Source organism: Bombina bombina, chromosome 6 (assembly GCF_027579735.1).
Source record: "Bombina bombina isolate aBomBom1 chromosome 6, aBomBom1.pri, whole genome shotgun sequence".
In the NCBI taxonomy this organism is placed as follows: domain Eukaryota; kingdom Metazoa; phylum Chordata; class Amphibia; order Anura; family Bombinatoridae; genus Bombina; species Bombina bombina.
The window spans coordinates 957,933,630-957,955,108 of record NC_069504.1 but is presented as its reverse complement, the minus strand read 5'-3'; the positions used below and the strand labels follow the sequence as shown (position 1 = coordinate 957,955,108).

The window sequence follows — 21,479 nt, the reverse complement described above, 5'->3', positions numbered from 1 at the left end:
TTTAGGAACGAGCACTTACGCTTTCTGTTAAAAGAAGTGTTGGCTACGTTAGAGGTTCCGAAACCTACATTACCCAAAGAACCTTCTATTCCTAAGCTTGAGAAGTTTTATGAGGACAGGGTAGTGCCACAGACTTTCCCAGTTCCTGTAAAGATGGTATATCTTATTATGAATGAATGGATGAGACTTGGATGATCTTTTTCCAAATTCTTCTTCGTTTAAAAAATTGTTCCCCGTTCCAGACTCTCAATTAGAGTTGTGGGGGTCTGTACCTAAGGTGGATGGAGCTATCTCCACATTGGCTAAACGCACCACTATCACGCTTGATAGCTTGTCGTTTAAGGAGCCCATGGATTAGAAGCTAGAAACACTATTAAGAAAAATGTTTCAGCCTGTAACGGCAGTTGCTGCGGTAGCTGGAGCCGCTACCTATTGCTGCGACTCGCTATTGGAGATAATCAAGGTGGAAACTCCCCTCAACAAGATCCAGGAAAGAATTAAGGCCTTGAGGGTAGCTAATTCTTTCATCTGTGATGCAAACATGCAGATTATTTGCCTGAATGCAAAAATATCAGGTTTTTCTGTTCTAGCCCGTAGGGCTCTCTGGCAGAAGTCTGCAAACATGACTTCAAAATCTAGATTACTTTCCCTTCCATTTAAGGGGAAGATTCTTTTCGGTCCAGGCCTAGACTCTATCATATACACAGTCACTGGGGGCAAGGGTGCCTTTCTACCTAAAGGATAAGGTCCTAATTTTCATCCCTTTTGTTCGTATAATTCCCAATGCCAGCAGCCCTCCGCGAAGCCTGTTCAGTCCAAGGGAACTTGGAAACCATCTCAATCTTGGAATAAATCCAAGCAAAACAAGGAGCCTGCCGAAACAGTCGGCATGAAGGGGCAGCAGCCGATCCGGCATTGGATCGTGTTGGGGGCAGACTATCTCTCTTTGTGGAGGCTTGGCTGGGGGACGTGCAAGACCCTTGGGTTCTAGAGGTCATCGCTCAAGGTTACAGGATAGGTTTCAAATCTCATCCACCCAGGGGCAGATTCCTCTTATCAAACCTGTCTTCAAGACCAGAAAAAAGAGAAGCTTTTCTAGGGTGCGTGAGGGATCTTTCCTCCTTAGGAGTAATTGTGCCGGTACCTCTATCAGAGAGAGGTCTAGGTTACTGTCAGTATATGGCCGGGTTATAAAACAATATATTTAATAATTATTCTTTAAAATAAACCCCCAATAAAATGCATATACAAAACAATAAAATTAATGTAAATTCCTAAATTCTTTATATTAGTTAAAATTTATAGACACATTGGATTATATTTCTAGAAAACCAGATCTGAATCAATACTATACAAGTTTTTAAACTGTTACAATATTCTTTACACAGCAAACCAAATGTACCTTTAGAATTGGCCTTATTTACAATTGAATTGCATTACCTCACCACAAAGAAATACCAGAATCTTCTGTTATTAACCAATAACTCAATGCTCAATATGAATTACCCACTTACTATGCTTAATTAAATACTACCAGGGATATAATCACAGTAACCAGTTTATGTACAATTCTGAGAGAGTTCACTATAATAACTGACTTATAAATCTGGAGTATAAAACCCTGTCTAGTAAATAAATTATTTAGCAATGACTATGAATGCAAATTAAAATACAAAATGCCCTTTTTAAATCTACTGACTGCAATTTAGTTATAGTCTTAGAATACCTTTGAAATATTAAAACATAGAACGATCATACATCACCAACTTGAGCCAATTTAGTATTTTAATCCTTTCCAAGTATTTTCTTGTTTCACCTCATATGAAAATAAGGGTATTTGCAATGTGGATAAAAAGAAGTAGCCCAATTTTGCTTGAAATGACTGTGTCCCAATGCAGGAGTTATCAGTCCAAAAAGTTCAGCAGCTTTTTTTTTTTCTCCTCTTGCATTCAGCTTATATATCTTAATCATTGGTGAAATGATTTGGTTATGCCCCACGGAGCTTGTCTCTGATTGGCTACTGGGAAATTTCATTTTTAACAGCCAACTGCCTTTTGGCTGTAATATTGGATTAAGGCCATCGGGGGCAGCAAAGACAAACAGTTTCATTCAAATATTGCTACAGTTCAATTTTATAATTTATAAAATGTTTATCAAATACACTATTTCTTTATATTAATAAACCTGTCTGGTCATATGTTTAATATGCATGGATCATATTGTGTCATTTTTCCTGACTATTTTAATATGAAACATCAGTATTATTTCTATCATATTATCTATGTACTTATTAGATGCCTGAAAAATATAGAAATATGTTAGTAATTCTTGAAATAACTTGGACATTTTAAATCTATAGTTATACATATTCATTTTTAATGTTATACAAATAGATAATCTTAATCTAATCTTCCTGGAACACAGAGAAACTATTTATTTTGAAATAACTTAAGCATTTTATATATACTAATGCAGTTATTCATTTAATTTATTACAATCTGAATTGCATTTCCCCAGATCCCTATATAGACATTTAATATAGTATTTAAAATTATATAGGCTGTATTTTAAAATGAATTTCAGTTGCAATGCCACATTTGTCTCTGTTCAGCCATTTTTCATCTAGACATGCCTTCTAGAATTAGTGGATTCAATACACAGCAGGTATCAATTTAGCACCTATGTGCATAAGACTATTTCCTTTGAAAATGTTTGTTCAGCTAAGAACTGGTTCTTCGAATCTGTTTAAGTTTAAAAAGAAATCCAGTGATTTTTCAGACATTGTGTCTGTATCACTGCATGAGGTCATTTATCTGATAATCTTTGATCTCAGATGTCCTGTTAATCAGGAAAGGGAATCTTCATGTCTGATCTAAGATCTGGAATACACAGAATATAGATGACTATTTTAAGTAATTTGCCTTTCTTTGAAATGACTGTCTGAACTTAACAAGACCAAATGTCTTCCCTTTGTTCTCACCTGGATGCATTGTAATTTTGCATATTGAGTGGGGGAGGATTGAATTGTGGCCAGTCAGGCATCTAATGTCTTATAGGCAGTTTCACAAATCAAATAAAAAAAATGAGTTCTTGGTCTTATCATAAATCTATGTGTAGATAAAAATACATACATGCATATATATTATTTAATAATACTTAGATATCCTGACAGTACTACCTAAACCTTTTTGTTGTCCCTAAGAAGGAGGGTACATTTCGCCCGATTCTAGACCTAAAGTGCCTAAACAAGTTTCAGTCAGTCCCATCGTTCAAGATGGAGACGATAAGGTCTATTCTGCCCTTATTAAAAGAGGGACAGTTCATGACTACGATAGACTTGAAGGATGCTTACCTACATGTGCCAATACACAAGGATCACTTCAAGTTCTTAAGATTCACCTTTCTGGATTAGCACTTCCAGTTTGTGGCTCTTCCTTTTGGTCTGGCTACTGCTCCAAGAGTTTTTACAAAGGTTCTGGGACCTCTGCTCGCGGTGGTGAGGTCCAGAGGTATTGCAGTAGCGCCATACTTGGACAAATCCTGGTCTAGGCTCCGTCCTGCCGGCTGGTAGAAGAACATTCCAGAGCTCTTCTTCAATCTCATGGATGGAAGATAAACTTAGGAAAGAGTTCTCTGGTGCCCAGTACCAGGGTGGAATTCCTGGGCACGATAAGATTCCATATCCATGGGGATATTCCTTAAGACCAGAGACGTTGCAAAATGACTTCCAATTGTCTTGCCCTCCAGACCTCCTCAAGGCCATCTGTGGCCCGATGTATGGAGGTAATTGGGCTCATGGTGTCCACCATCGATATAATTTAATTCGCCAGGTTCCACCTCAGACCTCTTCAAATGTGCATGCAGAGGCAATGGAACGGTGACCACTCGGATCTGTCTCAACAGATTTCTCTGGACAACCCATCAAGAAAATCGCTCTCTTGGTGACTCTGTCCAGATCTACTGTCCAGAGGGACATCCTTCTTGAGACCATCCTGGGAGATTGTGACTACAGACGCAAGTCTTTCAGGATGGGGAGCCGTTTGGGGTGCAAGGATAGCACAGGGCCAGTGGACTCGAGAGGAATCTCTTCTCCCGATCAACATTTTGGAACTTTGAGCGATCTTCAACGCTCTGAAGGCTTGGCCTCTTCTGGGTTCGTCCCAGTTTATCAGATTCAATTAGTACAACATTACCTCGGTGGCTTACATCAACCATCGGGGGGGGGGGGACGAGGAGCTCCCTAGCAATGAGGGAAGTATCTCGGATTCTGGAATGGATGGATGCCCACAGCTGCTCGCTGTCAAAGATATACATTCCTGGTGTGGACAACTGGAAAGCGGGTTTCCTCAGCAGACAACCCTTTCATCCGGGAGAATGGTCTCTCCATTCCGAGGTGTTTAGATCTCATGGCTCCCGAGTCAATTCCAAGCTACCCAGATACGGGTCGCGGTCCAGGGATCTACAGGCGGAGCTGATAGATGCATTAACAGTGCCTTGGAGGTTCAAACTAGTTTATATTTTTCCTCCCTTACCACTTCTACCACGGGTAGTGGCCCGCATCAAGCAGGAGCAAGCTTAGGCAATACTAATTGCTCCATCGTGGCCGCGAAGGATGTGGTTTGCGGACCTGTTGGGGATGTCCTCATCTCCTCCATGGAGGTTACCTTGTCACAGAGATCTGCTGACCAGGGTCCTTTGTCATCAGATCTCAGATTCTCTGAGGCTGACTGTGTGGAGATATTGAACGCTTAGTCCTAGCCAAGAAGGGTTTTTCTGAGAGAGTGATTGATGCTCTAATCAAGCTAGAAAGCAGGTCACTCGTCGCAATCTATCATAGGTGTGGAGGACCCTATTATTCTGGTGTAAGAAGTGTGGATTCCCCTGGCATAGGTCAGGGTGTCCAGGTTCTTTCCTTTCTCCAAGATGGTTTGGAGAAGGGACTTGCCGCTAGTTCCTTGAAGGGGCAGATATCGGCTTCTATCTGTATTATTACACAAGAGGCTTGCTGAGCTTCCTGATGTACAGTCTTTTATTTAGGCTCTGTCTAGAATCAGACCTGTGTTTAGACATTTTGCTCCTCCCTGGAGTTTATATCCGGTTCTTAAAGTGAATGTAGTTTTGATGCAAAAGTGCTTGGTTTTTAAAAATTAGATTAAAAACATGGGCACCTTGATTCATTAAAATTTACATTTCACTCGTTTTTAAAAAATACTTACCTTTTTAAACTTGACAGCCGCTCCAACTTCCCCCGGTCGTCGCAAGCAATTTCTGATGTCAGTAATGATGAATGGGTCATCCTCCAATCACGGCTTCCCCCTGAATTAGTGTCTGATTCTAATGCCGTGATTGGAGGAAGCCGGATTCCTCAGATAAGACCCAGGAAGAGGCTGGCGATGGGCGGAGGAAGCTGGAGCGGCTGTCATGATTAAAAGGTATTTTTTCACAACACTAGTGAAATGTAAATTTTGATGAATTAAAGTGCCCCTGTTTTTAATAAATTTTTTAAAAACCGGGCACTTTTGCATAAAAATTTACACCCACTTTAAGGTTTTGCAGAGGGCTCCCTTTGAGCCCATGCATTTAGTGACATTAAGTTACTGTCTTGACGGTTATTTTTCTATTGACTGAGATGGCGGCCTTGCAATGTGAGCCTCCTTGCTAGTTTTCATGCTAACAAGGCTGTTCTTCACACTGGATTGGGTTTTCTCCATAAGGTTGTGTCTGATCGCAACATCAATCAGGAGATTGTGGTTCCTTCCTTGTGTCCTAACCTTCTTCGAGGAACGATTATTCAAAATCTGGATGTGGTTTGGGCTTTGAAATTCTATCTCAGGCCACGAAGGATTTTAGACAGACTTTGGCATTGCTTGTTGTCTATTCTGGGAAGCGCAGACGGCAGAAGTCTTCTTCCACTTCCCTATCCTTTTGGTTGAGGAGCATTATTCGATTGACATATAAAACAGCGTTACATAAGCCTCCTCAGAGGATTACAGCTCATTCAAACTAGGGCTGTGGCTTCATCTTGGGCCTGAAAAATGAGGCCTTATGGAGCAGATTTGTAGGGCTCCTCCGTGGTGTCCTTACATACCTTTTCTAAGTTTTATAAATTTGATGTCTTTGCTTCGGTGTTTTTGGGAGAAAGTTTTTGCGACTGTGGTGCCCTCAGAATAATGTCCGCTCTCTTTCACCCTCCGGTTTTTCATTCAGTGTCCTCTAGAGCTTGGGTAAATGTTTCCCACAAGTAAGGAATGAAGCCGTGGACTCTCCTCATATTAAGATTACATGCAGTTACTGATTTAAATCCTTAAGGCAAGCATCGCCAAAAAGCTGACCATTATCAGCAGCAAGGTTATTGGAGGCGAAATCAGTAATCTTGGGGTCACTTTTGCGTAAAATGTTGTGATGTCTCTCTAGAGACATAGCAGTGTTGGTATTTCCAACAAAACAGAGAAGTATTTGCACCCATTCTCGAACAATATAAGGGTCTAAAGGAGCATTCTCTGCAACACCTTGCTCTGACATTTCAAATAATTTAGTAATAGGGCCCACTGTATCCAGCAATTTATCCTGACAGATTTTCCACAATCTGTAAACACCTTTCTTCAATTTATAACCTTGGGCGCCAATAAATTTCAAAATCTTTGGATCTAATTCAGGAGTAACCGAAGCATTTTTTGGTAGAAGAGGACGGGGACACTCAGCTCTCATTTTATTACGGGTTTGTTTTTTAAGCGGCTTTCTGAGCTGAATATCTATAAATTTAGCCACATCAATAGCTGGACACTATTTTGCCGAACGTGGATGGTGAAGCTCATCTGGATTAAATCTGGGGTTACCAAGACAATCAAAAAATTCAGTCTCTTCCTCATTTAATTCAATAGATTTTTTTAAAACATTTTCTTATGCTTTTTAGCAACCGGGACATAATCAGATTCATCAGAGTCATTATTAAAATAATCTGAATTAATCTCAGTATAATCATTTTCCTCCAGACTGTCAGAATCTGAATATGATTGAGCCACAGGTTTAGAATTATTTTTTTATATTATTTTAGTATCTCCCATTTGGGTACTCTTGGGATGCAGGGTTCTTTTTTTTTTTTTTTTATTTAAATCTTTTATTGAGGATTGAAAACAGACATAATACATAATTAAACAAGTTATCAATTATACACTCCATGTTAGAGATGAATTGCATTGAAATGAGTATAGTCCTCATTTTTTGTCCCCACATCTTGCTATTGCAGGCCACTCTTGGACCTAGTGGACTGTTTGTGTATGTATCCGGGGGTTAAACTAAAATAACAATAATAGAAATGAAAAATAAACATATAAACATATAAGGAAAACCAGCATCTATAAAGAGTTGATGTTAAAATAATAGTTTCACTATGGTCTCAGAAATGCTAGTACCTCATCCGGACCTTAGCTAAAACAGGTAGTAAACTTGAGCAAACAAAAATGTACTGAGGCAACTATCGATTAGTTAATATCAGCAAGGACCCTAGTATAATAGGTGTGGGAAAGCCAGAGCTGGGTACTTTCAAAGTGAGTAAAGCCATGCTATACTTATCATTATCTGCAAGGACCCTAGCATAATGGGTGTGGGGAAACCAGAGCTGGGTACTTTCAAAGTGAGTAGAGACACACTATACTTATCTCTGAGCAGCAGGTATGGTTACTAAGTCTATTGTTATACACTTGATGGGACTGTATGACAAAATAAAAGAAGCTTGGTTCATATGTGGTCTGCGGTGAGTGCTCAGTTTTGATAATGTCATTTTGTGGTATGGTCATGTACATACAATTCAAGGGCATTCGCCCTATATGTCACTAACATTGGCTTCTCTATTGCCCTATAAACTGTGGACATTTATGCAAATATTAGGATGAGCAAGATTTCAATGCGCTATATAAAAGGGGGTTGATAGAGGATTTACCAATTATGCTGGCACCCAATTCTGCATTTTGTGATGTGAATTACTATAAAGCCTATATACACTAATATAATGATGTGTTCCACTGTCTAAGGGGCTTGTAGAGAATCAATACTCGACCGTCGCCCCGGCCGCGGGCAACTAAGTCAAGATCCGACTGGGGCAAAATATCTAGTGACAATCTTAAACTAAGGCACATTAAAGTCATTAGGGAATTTGAATATGTGTTTGAGTCTACGTTTCTGGTCCTAGGGTTTGACCATGAAAATTTGTAACAGGTAACACATCTGGAAGGCTCCCTTCATCACTGCATACCCCATGCATTAACCCCTGCCTCACTGCATGGAAGCCACAAAGTTCACATATATTACATCAGAGTGCCCAAGTCCCTAAACATCCATACTTGCAAAGAGCTGCTGAACTGTAAATGACTGACTAACATGGGTTGCTATATAGCAAGGCAGGTTGTTATACATCTATATATACGTATAATTTCACAGTCGGCACTACCGATAAAACAACAAGGAATCTTTTCAAAACCATTATGCAGCTGTAATGTGGCAAGTTACCTCTATCATATAAGACCTTTGCTCCCTTTAATAAGGAGACGTTGTGTGTCTACTTATAATACATCTAAATAAAACATAAACTCTTAACATTTAACACGTGAAGGGGTAAGTTTAGATATATGGTGTGGCAGTCACTGCTCATCCCTCTGCTTTTGTTTTCTTCCTCTCTATTGCCCTATACCGTGTGTCTGTTGTAAAATGCACCTTAGTCTTTTCTGGCCGAATTGCACGCTTGTGAGGAGGTCTTTGCAGCGGGACTCGGTAGGTCAGCTCCAAGAATGTTTCATGAAGTGCGGTTCCCCGCTCTAGATTAGGGAACGATGGTGAGAAGGGCGCCTTTCTACGCTCCTCCCTGGGAGCTCTCCATGTAGCCTCTTCAGATGTCAACAACTATCACCAATGGGCCTCCGCCATGTAGCGTCTCGAAGCTCCGACTTCGTTCCACTCCGGTGGATCCGACTTGAGGAGGAACTGTGAAGGGCGGGAGGTAAGCTGTAACTGACTATGCCTTGTTGGATGTCCTCTCCGTCTTACATTGTGTTGAAAAGGTTGTCTTCTGCCGCACATTTCACAACGCCATATGTGATCGAGATGTCTGCGGCTTTCAATGTAGTGGGGATTGCTGCAGCATCAGAGCCGCGTTGAAGCGTTGCTCTGGAAGCCCAATTGGCGCACTTCGTTTTCACTTTTTATTAGTATTCGGCTCTGTAGATAGTCATATGGTGCCCACCTCAATCAACCGTTTCATAAGTGATTCCAGTTTTTCGGTAGGGCCACTTGACATAGCGGGCTGACCTCTATTTCCTTGTCCGCCATATTGGTGTATTGTTTTCTCACTGCTCTCAAGGGATCTTTGCAAGATAGATGTTGTTCAGTAAGAAGATAGTTCAAAGTCCGGAGGGTGTTATATTGTGAAGAGATTCAGTAGGCCAGGAACCCTGGCTGCACCGATGACCCGGCTCTTCCCGGGGGGGGGGTGAATGCCTGTTAATAGGCCGCCGCCTCAGGCCTGTCTTTTCCAATCTGTAGTTCCGGCTTCATGCACACAGCGAGAGAAGCAAATTTAGAGTCACTAGTGACAATACTGCAATGTCCAAGGGTTATATACTTTTGTTCAGGCTGTTAAATGCCGATAATCGGCGGATTATCAAACCTCTGCACAGAGCTCTCAGAGTATGCGTCCTACTCAGAACGCTGCTTGGACACGCCCCCGGGATGCAGGGTTCTTTTGACAGCGGTTTTTGTTCCTTTGCTGTGAGGAAAAGAAGTGTCAGAAAGTAACTGATGAGATTTTGACACTTGTTTTTTACTTGCTTTAACAGCAATAGAGGGATTTTTCCTTTTTAAAAGGTTTTTTAGCCCCTTTGATACCAATAAAAGACATTTTATTAAACAAGTTGTTCATAGACAAATCAATCATAGAGTGCACCGTTTGAGCAGTCAAAGGTGCAGTACATTTTGCAGGTTCAGACATTTTAAATAATATAAAGTATATATTCTACACAAAAAATATTTGTTAACTTAAACTATTAGCCAAAACTAGTAAAATAACAGTTAAAATAAGGAAAAAATATATTTTAATATTAAAATAAATACCCAATTTCTCTGACAGGAAATAAATAAATACAGAGTCTCAATAATAAGAACAAATTATGTCAGAAAAATATGTTCCTAAATTGCCGTTAATAGAACTGAGAACGGCAACAAAATAACTTTTCAGCTTGTCAGCAGTTACGAGCGTGTCTATGAAGAGAGATACGTTAGGAACAAGTGGGCTGGAGGACGGCTCACAAAATGGCGGCGGAAGAGCGTGCAACAGAAAATAGAGCAGGGAAACAGAAACACAGGAGATAAAAATATACGGTACGAAAAAACAACTAAAAAAGGTATAAAGCACTCACACAAAAGTATATACAAAACCAAAAACAAGGTAGATAGAAAAGAGACCGCAATAAAAGTGGAATTAACGGAAAAAGGAAAAAATAAGAAACGGAAAAAATAGCTAAAATGGACAGAAAACAAAATCTGCAAATAAAATAATCTTAACCACAATGACAAATAATGAGAAAACAATGCATAAACAAATTATAACAAATTAAACAATAATATCAGTACAAAATCTTTGCACGACTTATCTCCGAGATGAGCAGCAAAAGAAAGAGGAGGTTTAGCTGCATATTGGGCAGTTTATGGTCACTATTCCTACTCTGGTCACTTTTTTCATGGTGTTATAAGTTAGCTCACACTCTAGCTACTTATTGTTATTCTTTATTCTCTGTATTGTTTTAATATCATTATTTGTGATGATGCTTTGTTATTTCTTTAAAGTGCTGCATTCTGAGAAGTAACAGAAAGTATGCAAAATAGGAGTCTCTGGTCTTGTAATAAAATTGGAAACGTTTTTTTAAATGTGTATGTTCTGTCTGAATATCAAAATATTTTTTTTTGGGTTTCATATCCTTTTTAAGGAATTTTACTTTGAAATCTGACGAGATTTCAGTAAATCAATGCATGACTTCAACAATACAGATGCTGATTGGCTATTTTTTAGTTGTTTGTTTTTTTACTTGAATCTGGACAGTAGAGAGGTTCAGGTGATATTTTCTTGTCCGCTTTTTAGTTATGCAGCATCACGGTCAAGTGATTTAGTATATGAGTAATATGTATCTGAAATGAGCAATTTATTAGAGAAAGATTTTACAATGCACAATGTTTGTAAAAGTGCTTCTCCTAAAAAGTTATCATTGATAGACTAATACGTTTTAACATGCATACATCCTATTATCAATATGGACATAGGCTACCTGCACAAATGGTTGCATATTGGGGCAGATTACTTGGAGTGACTGAGGATGGTAAATGTGTGTGCACATGGATGATGACTCTTATTGCCAGTGGGTTATTTAAAGGAACACTAAAGTAAAAATTTAACTTTCACGATTCAGATAGAGCATGCAATTTTAAGCAACTTTCTAATTTACTCCTATTATACATTTTTCTTTGTTCTCTTGACATTTATATTTTAAAAAGCAAGAATGTAAGCATAGGAGCCAGACCATTTTTGGTTCAGGATTTGGGTAGCACTTTCTGATTGGTGTCTACATTTAGCCACCAATCAGCAAGCGCTACCCAGGGGCTGAACCAAAAATGGACCGACTCCTATGCTTACATTCAAATAAAGATACCAAGAGAACAAAGGAAATTGATAATAGGAGTAAATTAGAAGTTGCTTAAAATTGCATGCTCTATTTGAATCATGAAAGTTTAATTTTGACTAGACTATCCCTTTAAGTGTTACATCAAGCTAGAGAGAGGTCCAATCATCTTGAATGCTGTCCCTCCATGCGTAATTCACCAGGTCTTGTGATTTTCTTTCCTTTCAAGATAAGGGACCATGAGTCTTGTCTGATGTGTTTTAAGAACTGGTCAAAATTGGGATTTAATGGGAATTAACAGGTACTCTGTGTTATTTTCAAGCAAGGGGTTAATAACTTGTGTTTTGCTGGAAACCAAGTGGTAAATCCACTACTCTAGAAGTGCTGTTGGCTGCCAGAGGGTTTATGCACTGTTCCGCTTTTAAAAGTCCATGTGTAGAGTGACGCATGACTGCACATCTGTTCTTAGAATCACTTTAAAATAGGCCCTTAACAAACCTTGTACAAGAGATGTAGGGCAAACATCTTTTAATTTGATAAACCCCCCAGGAATTGGTAGAAATATTGTTTACATTCATATTAGAATTTTTTTTTTTTTGCCCCTCCCTTGGTAAAATAACTGCAGATTGTCATAGTATCAAAGTTTATATTCGTCACTATGCAGTGATTCATAATACAAATGAGCAAATAAAAGTAATGATCCTATAGCAATACAGTATATATTTGTTAGCTGTTAGCAGAATTGGAGCAGACTGCTGTGTAATAAGAGTACTGCAAGTCACAAACTGCTGTTCTGTGGCTTTGACAAGTTATGATTAACATGCAGATCAGTGAAGTGAGACCTTACAGATGGTGCTAATATACAGCAAAAGGGTCAGAGATATCACAGGTCGTACTGAAACCAAGCTGACCTGCCAAAGCTGAAATCAGAGGAGGTTGCACCCGTCTGATTCATAAGAACAAATATGTGCCAACTGCAAAGTAACTATGGGCGGGTGACAACTAGAGAGAGGTTTCCGGTTCTGCATTAATTCTACAATATTTATAAACTTCACTGCACAAAAGGTGCCCTTTATCTGAGCCATACAGTCTTGGTTTGTTTAAAGAGTACAGAAAAACACAAATACTTCCCAAATGACACATATCACAGCCTATGATTGTCTGCAGCAGGCCACTTACTTTATGCTACGATATTAAAGGGACATAAAAGTCACAATTAAAATTTCAGATAGAGTATCTCATTTTACAGAACGTTTCATTTTACTTAATTCTCTTGGTATCTTTTGGCTCAGGAGCAGCAATGCACTACTGGGAGCTGGCTGCTGATTGGTGGCTGCCTCTTGTCATTGTCTTGCTAGATGGCTCTCCCAGTAGTGCATTGTTGCTCTGATAAATACTGTATCTGTGTGTTTAACCACTTTGCAGGAATTAAAGAAATTATGTCCAAGTAATAGTGCAATAACAAAATTCTCCCACACATAAGACCAATTTCTGCTTGCACTTTTGTATCCCTTTAATATTAAATAATATTATTATTATTATTATTAATGTTGTTTTTTATTGTTTATTTATAAATCACACCCTTATTATGTAGTCCTGAATACATGATAATTAGGATATACATAACAATAAGTTTGATACTTAACGAACCATTATAGTTAGAAAAAAATTCTGTTAGAGCATGCCATTTTATCTTTATATACAATTGTGTGTTCAATCCCCGCAAAGGGGTTAAATTTGAAGCCGCAGAGCATTGCTGGTCCTGAGCGGAAACTGCTTTTAACCCAATCAGCAGCGGTAATCACACAACCCAGCTGCGCGACTGCTGATCCCAAACAGAAGTTGCTGCTGATTCAGTAATTTCCAGCCGCAGTACCGCAGCAGGTTCGTGTGATTACAGCTGCTGATTGGGTCAGCAGGAGTTTCTTCTCAGGATCACCGGCTCCCAAGTGGTTCTTTAACCCCTTTCTAGGGGTTAAACACATAACATTTCTGGGTTGCTAGTGTTAAAATGACATGCGTTAAGAGTTACAATCCCACTTTGAATACGTTCTATATAAAGGAACCTTCACATACAACCAGACAAATAAGTAACCAGACTTGTGTAGGTAATCAGATGTATGTTGGAAGTAAGGATTCAAAGGTGTTTTTTTTTTTTAAATTGCTAATATGTACTTTTCATATATATAAAAAATACTTAAAAGTACCTTAAAGGGACAGTGTACACAAATATTAATTTAACTGCATGTAATAGACACTACTATAAAGAGGAATATGCACAGATACTGATATACAAATCCAGTATAACACCTTTTAAAAACTTACCCATTATACAAACAGAAGAAATCTGAAGTCTGTAGACATCAGTATACATCTAAAACTTTGAGTCTTGGTTAGGAGTCTGAAAAACAGCACAATGTTATTTAAAAATAAGCAAAACTATACAGTTTTTTTAAAAAAATACCCCCAGATAGGTTTTATAAATGGATCATCTTCAAAACCATTTATACAAAGAAAAATCTGGTGTACAATGTCCCTTTTAATGTTATTAAATGTTTTTAACTTGATATGTGCTGTAGGTTTTCTTTGAATTATGGTTGTATTCTGCCCTCAAGTGGATATTTTGTATTATTACAACATGGAACGCAAAGATATAGGATTGTGTTTGAATCATGCAGTGCATTTTTGCTGTAATTTGTTTAAGATTTTGGGTGCGAATATTCGTTTTTCCCACTGCTGGCAATTGAATACATTTATTTTTTATTTTTTTTAAATCATGTCAACTCTAGAATGCAAGTTATTATTCATAACCCTTTTATGTTAGAATTCCATAAAAAATTAAATAGATTTATTTGCCTGAAACAGCAATACCCTGAGAATTTTTTCATTTTATATTTTAACTTTTAAACCAATAAATCATTTTTTTTTTAACTTACTCCTTGTGATGCTTTACATACACCATAGTTTGTATAAATGTTAGAACATATAACAGTATTTATTGCAAAAGGTTAAATAGAACAAATGTTTAAAGTGTAAATTCATGTGTGTATTCCAATAAACCTTGTGCTATTTTTGTGCCTGCCTTCATCTCATGGGTACTTTTAATCTTTAGCTGTCTTTATGTCATTTTTTTCTGTTGGTTTAATTTATGGGTGTTTTACTGTCCAATTGATCTTTTATTTGTCTTTCTTTCTTGTTTGTATTGTTTTTTATGTTAATCTGACAGACATTTAAGCGGCTCATGGTAGATGAGGTAAGATGTGTTCAAATGTTTTTACCTTCCTTTTCCTTCCTGCATTTTCTGCTGTTTGTGCAATTGCATGTGAATATCATACAGTGGTTGAAGAGTTAAAAAAAAAGTATAACGTAAGTCACTGTGTAAAGCTATCCCTACAGTTATTTTCCTTCAGATTCTAAAAGTCTCCCTTAAAAGATTACACCACAAAAAAACAATTGTAAAGGGGGAGCAATACAATAGAAGAACTACTTTAAAAGGACATAGAAACAATAATACTTTTCTTCTCTGTCAGCCGCATATAGGGTTGCCGCCTCAGCCATGGTTTCCTGGACACTTATGAGTTGCACATGCCTGCGGGTGTGCAGAGAGAAACATAAATAGTCCAGGATCAATATTTTCACTCTGTGTGCTGTCCAGGGGTGCAATTCATGTTCCCCTCTGCACACCCTGCGGCATGTGTAACTCATAAGTGTCCAGGAAAACAAGGCTGAGGTGGCAACCGTAGCCACAGACCTCATTGACATAGTTCCTACAGCCATTGTGGTGAGCTTGTCTCTCAGTCACCACTGCAAGGGGTCTGTGCAGAGGGCTGCTTTTAACTGTGTTTAACCCCCACAAATGGTGCTTTCAAGCCTGTCTTAAAGGGGCAGTAAAGTAAAAATTAAACTTTCATGATTCAGATAAGACCATGCAGTTTTTTTAAATTTATTTATGAATTCTCAAGTAGAGATTACAAAATAACTGATAATACAGTATCATTATGAGAACATTTAAAAAGAAAATTACCTTTTTATAGGCGTCGTCATCAAAGCATATAATATTGTAGTTCCCATTTGAGAATTGTTTACATTTTATAACCAAAAATTAACTAATAGAAAAAAGCACAGCAACCAACATTCCAGTTTATTTCTATTATGAAATTTGCTTTGTTCTTTTGGTATTGTTTGCTGAAGACTAAACCCAGGTAGGCTGAAACTAGCTTTAGAGTAGGCACGTACATTCAGATCATAAGTGGTGATTCAAATGCAGAAGAAGGTGGCCGCTTGTGACTTTTGGAACCAGATTTCTTCATTTGAACGTGCAACGCACTGAGATCTTGATTTTCACAGATCTTAGGGTGTTGTGCTTTCACAAAAAGGAATCCAGCTCTGAAAAGCACAGGACGTATGATCTGAATTTACCTTTAAGAGCTTGCACGTGTCTATAGCAGTAAATGGCAGCAGTGTTTGTAACTATGTAGGACATTTCTATAAACATTGTTGCAAACACTGCTGCCAGGAGGCTTAAAGGACCAGTCAACACTGTACATTTGCATAATCAACAAATGCATGATAAGAAGACAATGCAATAGCACTTAGTCTGAACTTCAAATGAGTAGTAGAGTTTTGTTAAATAATTTGCAAAATTATGTCTATTTCCACTCCCCCTGTATCATGTGACAGCCATCAGCCAATCACAAATGCATATACGTATATGCTGTGAATTCTTGCACATGCTCAGTAGGAGCTGGTGACTCAAAAAGTGTAAATATAAAAATACTGTGCACATTGTGTTAATGGAAGTAAATTGGAAAGTTGTTTAAAATTACATACTCTTTCTGAATCATGAAGTTTAATTTTGACTTGAGTGTCCCTTTAAGACACACCTCTGAGCTCCCCTACTGCTGTTTAACAAAGGATGCCAAGAGCACTAAGCAGAATTGATAATAGAAGTAAACTGGAAAGTTGTTTAAAAGTCAATGCTCTATCCAATCAATTTATGTTTAATGTTGACTTTACCTCTAAACAGTAGTGGTGGCAGCGCTATGTGCATGTGCATCACTGCATTGTGCTACATTAGTGCGCGCTTGTGCTGTAGTGCATAGTTATACCCTTTTTAACAAGGAATGCAGAAAAAAATCAGTTGATGGGTTTTTAAACAAGTCCTGATATATGTATAATAAGGATAATGTATATTTTGCATAGTACTGTTAAAAAGAAGGCTCTTCAACCTCTGATTTGATGTATGTTGCGCGACATAAATTGTTTGGAATTAACATTTTATTTAACATTTTTGCTTAAATAACCACATTACCACACGCTAAGCATATTTTATATTAAAACTGCTTGTACTTTTAATATTTTATTTTTTTCTCTAACATCTACTAATACACCACATCTGATGATGTATGTGTATTTCATCTTTTACTTTAAAACCACATTAATGTGGTACTGCATGTCTTTCCCCCCCCCCCCCCCACCTTTATCATACTAAGCCTTTTAAAGGGACACTGTAATGTAAAAATTATTTTCCCTGGATTTGTTCCCAAAGCCTTGTTTATACCAGCCGTAGAGTATTAAATGTATGGGAAATCGCTCTTTTTTGTTCATTTTGTATTTGAGTTAGCTAATTTTGCTCATTGAAAACGCAACCCATTGTTCTCAATGTCTAAATGGGCTGAGCCTGCAGGAAGAGCAGACCTTCTATCTTATTGCTCCCATTGGTCTCAATGAGCAAAACCAGCCAATTCAATTGCAAGAATAAACCCAAAGGAATAATTCCCAATGCATTTAGTACTATGCAGCTCGTGCAAGTATTTGGGACACATTAAGGAGACAGTAATTACTGTATAGTACAAATGTTCTATTGTAATTTGTATAGAAGGTTTTTAAATACTTTTTTAGGAAAGTGTTTTATCTGTTAGAGCTTTTAAAACCACATAAAAGTATTAAAATTAAATGCTGTTTTTTTGTTGTGATTTGTATTTTTAAACAAAATCTCTATTCCACTGTGTGGTTACATATCTGTTTAACCCCCTTTGCAGGGGTTGAATGAGTAAGCCTGACCCAAACCTTTGCTGTTCCTAAACAAGACCCAGTCCTGATTGGTGGATACGATGCTGCTTCCTGATAGGCTTACCTCCTCAGGAGTGGCAAAGTATTGTGGTTGGGTCAAGGGTTAAACACACAGCAACGAAAGGGCTTTAGTTTTAAAATAAAATGCAATGACAAAAAGCATTACACTTTTATGTTCTCTAAGGCAAATTGCTACTACTAACAACTAACAGAAGCTAATTTGCATGACTTATTTTTATGTTTAGATTTTGTCAGTACATGCATAATAATATATTACTTTTATCTGTCTTCCAGACAGAAATAAAATAGTTAAAGTGACATGGAAATCAATTCACTTTGAAATAAAAATATTTTGTTGCATGACACAAATAAATATAAATAAGGTAAATTATTTAAACTAGTATGAAATTCTTTTTTTTGCATAATGAATACAGCAGTATGATTTGTGTACAAGTTTACCGTAAAGGTATTACAATGCACACACAGCTAAATGAATAGCACATGAAGCAAAGTGACTGACTGTCCAGGAAAACATGAGGGATGTGGCACTGACTAGGTCAATCCTGACATCATGCACTGTCTGTCATATTACATCACACAGCTATTCTGTAGTACATAACAGAACACTAAGAACAGTTATAGTTAGAGTACATAATACAAACAGTGAACTCAAGGTGCAACAAAGCTAATTGAAATTATATTAGCTGGCCAGTTCTTACCACATTGTCCATGTTTCTTGGGGAGTCAGTCTAGCTGTGGTATGAGTAACAAATGAAGCAGTGTATGCATGGAGAAATCTGAAAACTGGTGACTTGATATTTGACTGACTGATTTGATTGATTTTTGACTGACTGACTATTTGTGTTTCTAAATTTAGTAACGATAGTACAATGCACACTGCTTCATGTGTTTATCATTTAGCTGAGTGACTATCCAGGAAAACATGAAGGATGTGGTATTGACAAGGTAAATCATGCAACCTGTTTTTAAAATCCATGCATCAACTAATAACTGCAACATAGTACAGTAAGAGTACATTTTTCAAAATTAAAACAGAATACAATACAAAACATTGTAAGTTGGAACCTGCTCTGGTTATGGCATTGTCCATCCCTACAGCCATACTGCAGTCGGTGCACAAAGAGCATGTGCGTTTTCACACAGGAGATAAATGTGAAATTGTGAATCACATTCACTAATTATATGATCTGACAACATCATAATGGGTTTGTTTGTCATAGTGAGTGACACATTAAGTACAAACTATAAGATGTGGAGCTTCTAATGAATTTTAATAGTAAATAATTTAGTAATATGTAATATAATACCAAAATTATTATTTACTATATACATATTTAAAATAAGAGAATTATATAATATAATATAATATATATATATATATATATATATATATATATATATACAACTTTAAATTTCAACTTTGGTTAGGTGGTTTTTGGATAAAAAAACCCCCAACATTTGATTATGACAGTAGTGGTACCATATTTTATTTCAAGCATAGTAGTGTACTAGTGGTAATGTTTTTTTGCTAAAAATCAACAACATATGTACCATTTCTGGCTTCAAGCATGAACGTTGACAGGTCACCACATTTCCTCCTGTGCTAAACACCCTTTCTGATGGTGAACTAGTTGCAGAAACTCAAAGATATTTTTGTGCAAGCTTGCTCAATTTTGGAAAGTTAATCTGATGTAGTTTCCACCATTGCAGAGGATTTATCTCACTATCAATGGAGGGAGAAAGCAGGTAGCTGTTCAGCTCTGATGCTATGGTTTCTTCAAGTTGCAGAGATGACGCAGCAGACTCAGTCTTGAAAAAACTTCCTAAAGACTTTCTTGATTTGTTTGCGGGAGGAAGACCATCTGCTGCAGTTGCTGGCACTGTTTCTTCTTCTACATCTATTACTTTGCATGGGGGACTGCTGATTGCTTGATTTGGATTCTGCACGACTTGCTGCTCAGACACAATGGCCATATCAGACATCGCCCTGGCCTTGATACTTGTAATTTTATCAGCATTTATGTAGGTTGTCTTGAATCGTGGATCAAGAAATTATGCCATATCTAGCAGATCTTGAGTATCTTCATAATTTCTATTCATATATTCAAGAATTTTGGATTTCAGTGTCTTGGTAAGGTCTTAGTCATCTTCCTCTAGAGCCAGTATCTTTGTGTTTAATAGATGCAGAACTGGTTTTACATATGATACACTGACGTAGTTTTCTCCAGAAAGGGAATCAGTAAAATCTTGAACTTGCCCCAGTGCCTTACTCACAGATTAAAGAACATCGGTGTCTTGCCATTGTGGAACCAGATGTCTGTTTTTTCTGTCTGCAGAGAGAACCAATGCTCTCTGTTGCTCTAAAACTCTATGATCTTTTGTCTTGAGCTTCACCTTGTTGGGCACTCTGTTATAAGTGAATGCTCGGGCAGTTGAAGTTCTTCCTAGGCTTTAGATAATGCCATCTTCTTTTTCCAGCTGTGTGAGAAATGGCAAACAATTTTCTTGCATAAGCCTGTGGCTCTAGAAATATGAGGCTCATCTTTCACTGCCTTTCCAATTGCAAGATGTAACCTGTGCCCAAAACACTGTAGTCTTGTCCATTTATTCAGAGCGACAGCCTTGACGATGTTTGTACCATTATCTGTGGTGATTGATACTTGTTGTTCCTCACAGATTCCCTATGAGGCCAAAGCCTCTCTCAAACCTTGGGCCACATTCTCTCCAGTGTGGTCTGAAGGAAAGAATGATGTTTGCAAACATAGACTTTGTATCTCAAAATCATCATTGGTGAAGTGCACGGTTAAACTCATATATGGCTCCATTGCCCGGCTTCACCACATATCTGTTGTTGTTACATAGTATTTCAATTCTTTTAACTCAGATTCAACTACAGCTTTACATTTTGCATACCTTTCTGGGATTGGAACTACTGAGAAGTAATTGCGAGATAGCAGTTGGTATCTCTTGTCAATTGTGTGTATTTGAAGCCTTCTTTACTAACCGTGTATGCAGGCACCATGTCTTTGCATATGTAATATGCAATAGCGTTGGTTATTACTCTATGCCTTTTTGAGGTCTTCGCAAATATGGTGACGTGTTTGCAAATGCCTTTATGATTGATTGTTACTGCTCAACTTTAGCTTCACAGCTTGTTTGTATTGTCTTTTCTCTATCAGGTTTTTTTGGGGCCATACATAGTTCAAATATTTCATTATGCCGCTGTTTAAGGTGCTGGAACAGGTTTGATGTGTTACTTCTTTTTGCTTCAACACTCGTTCCACAAGTCTTGCAGATTAATTGGTTCTGTTTCACAAAATCTTTTCTGAATCCAAAATATTCCCAAACAACTGATGTTGAATTTTTCTTTGGCACCAGCAATTCTTCATCATCATCATCATCATCATCATCATCACCATCACCATCATCATCATCCTCCATCATCATCCTCCATCATCATCCTCCATCATCATCCTCCATCATCATCCTCCATCATCATCATCCATCATCATCATCCTCCATCATCATCCATCATCATCATCATCATCCATCATCATCGTTGTTGGACATGGACAGCTCTTCAAAACTCATCTTGAATTTTATGTACAGCGCACTGCACACAAGAAGAGACAAGAGACCACAGGCTTACACTTGAAATGAATTGAATATAAAGAAGACAACAATGTGCTTGATGAAGCAGTCACCTTGATTGAAGAGAACACAGGC

At 37.8% G+C, this 21,479-nt stretch overlaps 1 protein-coding gene across 1 annotated transcript in view; it reads left to right on the top strand.

The window, feature by feature from the left end:
• DIAPH1 (diaphanous related formin 1) overlaps positions 1 to 21,479 on the top strand; it is a gene marked incomplete in the record, with an annotated part of 803,068 nt that overhangs the window by 129,253 nt on the left and 652,336 nt on the right. The window contains 1 exon segment of the mRNA XM_053718607.1: positions 14,887 to 14,913. Coding sequence (XP_053574582.1) covers positions 14,887 to 14,913 — 27 coding nt within the window.